Below are 2,579 nucleotides of genomic sequence, written 5' to 3' on the forward strand. Positions count from 1 at the left end.
TAGGAAGTTTTAATAATATGGAGCTCCGAATGAATTAACTTTTTTAATGTTTTTATTTAACAAATGCCATTTTTTATTTCTCCTACCTATACTTGGCAGACTCATGAATTTAGACTAGTAATTATACATAGTTTTCATTAAAGTAATAATAAATTGGGGTAAAATAAATGGCTTTTTTCCAACTAGCTTTTGTACTAATAGATCTCAAGTAAATTTGAGGAAATCATAATGGTATGGTACAAGCATGTAGAGAAACCACTCAATGGCAGCACTCTAAAAATATTTTTACAATATAAGGTCTCGAGGCCATCTTCTTTTCAGACGCCTCGGAGGATTATCCGGAATAAAAGAGGAAGCAAGATTAGAAACTAATAGGTTTGAGTGGTCAGGGAGTTTGTGGAAGGATTGATATCTGGTTCGGGCTAGATCGGTTACAAATGGAACATTAAGGTCTTTGTGGATAATTTTTATTTGTGACAAAGTAGGGAGCATTTAGGATTTTACGAAGGATTTTGGATTGTAAGGATTGAATACGAGCGGAATTCGAAGGTTTAGTGGAGCCCCAGAGCTCAACACCGTAGGTCCAGATAGGTCTTATAATTGTCGTGTAAATCAGTCTTTTGTAATGAATTGGAAGTTTGGACCGTTTGTATAGTAAATGCTGTAATAGTCGAAATCGACGTGTACTTTCCAGTGTGTCCAGATGTAGTCCAGTGCGTCCAAGGTAGCGGATCTGTTCAACAGGGGTAAGGGCAACATTATTGAAGTTTACCGTAGGGCAGTCAGTAGGCTCACCACGTTGTGTAAAGGTAATTTTATGGGATTTATTGGAATTTATTTGAATCTTCCAATTACGACGCCATTCTTCGAGGGCTGTGATATAGGATTGAAGAGTTTGGGATGCAATTAAAGGGCCATTATTAACAGCGAGCATGTCTCATCGGCATATGTGGTGAGTATTAGGATAGTGTTAGTAGATATATTGTTACGATAGTGTTAGGGTTGGTTGGGATGTCTGCTGTATAGATTGTCTAGAGGATGGGACCGAGGATACTACCCTGAGAACACCAGCGGACTAAAAGAAGAGGGATGAATAGGAACCATTGTGGTTTACTTTTAATAATCTGTCTGTGAGAGAGGAACGAATAATGAGAAAGTATGTTGGAGGTGGGAAGTTACAGAGTTTGTAAAGCAGTCCCGGGTGCCAGACTCGATCAAAAGCCTCTTCTACATCGAAAAAGACTCCCACGCAGTACATTCCGCGCTCTAAAGAACACGAGACAATGTCCACCACACGATGACATTGCTGGATAGTGGAATGAGAGGTTCGGTATCCAAATTGGTGATCTGGTATTATATGATTGGAATCAAGGATGGGGTATAAGCGTTTCAAAATGAGTTTTTCGAGGATTTGGCCCATGATAGGTAATAGAGAGATAGGAGGATGGATAGTCTGCTGGGTTATGGGGTTTGGGCATCATTTTGACTATAGATAATTTCCATGGGTCAGGGAAATATGTGGAACGGAGAACGGCGTTATATATGTAGGTGAGGAATAGGATGGCCTTTCTAGGAAAAAGTTTAATCCTCATTTATTTTGGTAGTTTATAAGCTAAGAGAATGGTAGGGTACTTACTTTTCCATTCCTTTGGCAACGAAAGGGTTCAATGCGAAAAGAGGGTCGACGTCCTTCTTCATCTCCATTGCGGTGTCGTGAAACTTATTGAAGTCTTTCACAATCACAGTTTTGACTAGTTCTGGATCAGTCACAAGAAGCATTGGAGTGAACACTGCATAAAACCCAACTAGGCCTTCGCTTTTGTATTTCCTAAAATGAAATAATTATTGTATGAAAACCTTAAAATCTTCTACTATGTAAAATATTTACCTGTAAAGATCGGTAAAGAAGTCCTGAGAGTGTTCGTTCTTTAGCAATTTGGTAACTACATGGCGAGTCAATTCAAATTTAACATTGAAGACATTCCTCCTGTCCCAGAAGCCGAAGAGCCAGGAGTAGGACAAGCACAATGTGACAACAAGTACCACTATAGCCTCTACCAACATCCTACCAGTTTAGTAGGTGTACACCTGAAAGGAGTGCATTAATGAGTTGAATTAATATCCAGAACAGAGGTGTAATATCATTTGATTTAATAAATACAAATATTCACGGGAGAGGAGAGGTGTTGCATATAACTTATTTATGATATAATAATGTTTTTTATCCCCACAGACTGGAAAACATCAAAAATTGATTTGTTTCACAGGGAAGGGGACAGAACTAAATTAATAAACTTTAGAACGATATCATTAGGCGCCACAGTAGGGAAAGTCTTTACAAAAATCACCCAAACAAGATTGAGAAAAACAATAGACGAAAATTAGGATGATAGAAAAAAGTATAGAATATAATTTAAACGTCAACCTTGGATTAGGGATGGGATATCGAAAGCAAAATATCGATATCGATATCCATATCGATATCGGATAGCAATATCGATATCGATATTATATCGGCACTAAAATATCGATATTTTAAAATATCGAAATATCGATATCGAAAATTTAACGAATTGAAG

General features: G+C 37.7%; 1 protein-coding gene across 1 annotated transcript in view; it reads right to left on the reverse strand.

Moving 5' to 3' along the window:
* Positions 1 to 2,088, reverse strand: part of LOC106687998 (cytochrome P450 3A25) — a gene marked incomplete at its 5' end in the record, with an annotated part of 16,625 nt that extends 14,537 nt beyond the window's left edge. The window contains 2 exon segments of the mRNA XM_014432248.3: positions 1,637 to 1,828; positions 1,889 to 2,088. Coding sequence (XP_014287734.1) covers positions 1,637 to 1,828; positions 1,889 to 2,064 — 368 coding nt within the window.
* Between the last annotated feature and the right edge of the window lie 491 nt (positions 2,089 to 2,579).

This window comes from Halyomorpha halys, unplaced genomic scaffold (genome assembly GCF_000696795.3).
Source record: "Halyomorpha halys isolate HHAL.00 unplaced genomic scaffold, Hhal_1.1 Scaffold1036.1, whole genome shotgun sequence".
NCBI classification, from domain to species: Eukaryota; Metazoa; Arthropoda; class Insecta; order Hemiptera; family Pentatomidae; genus Halyomorpha; species Halyomorpha halys.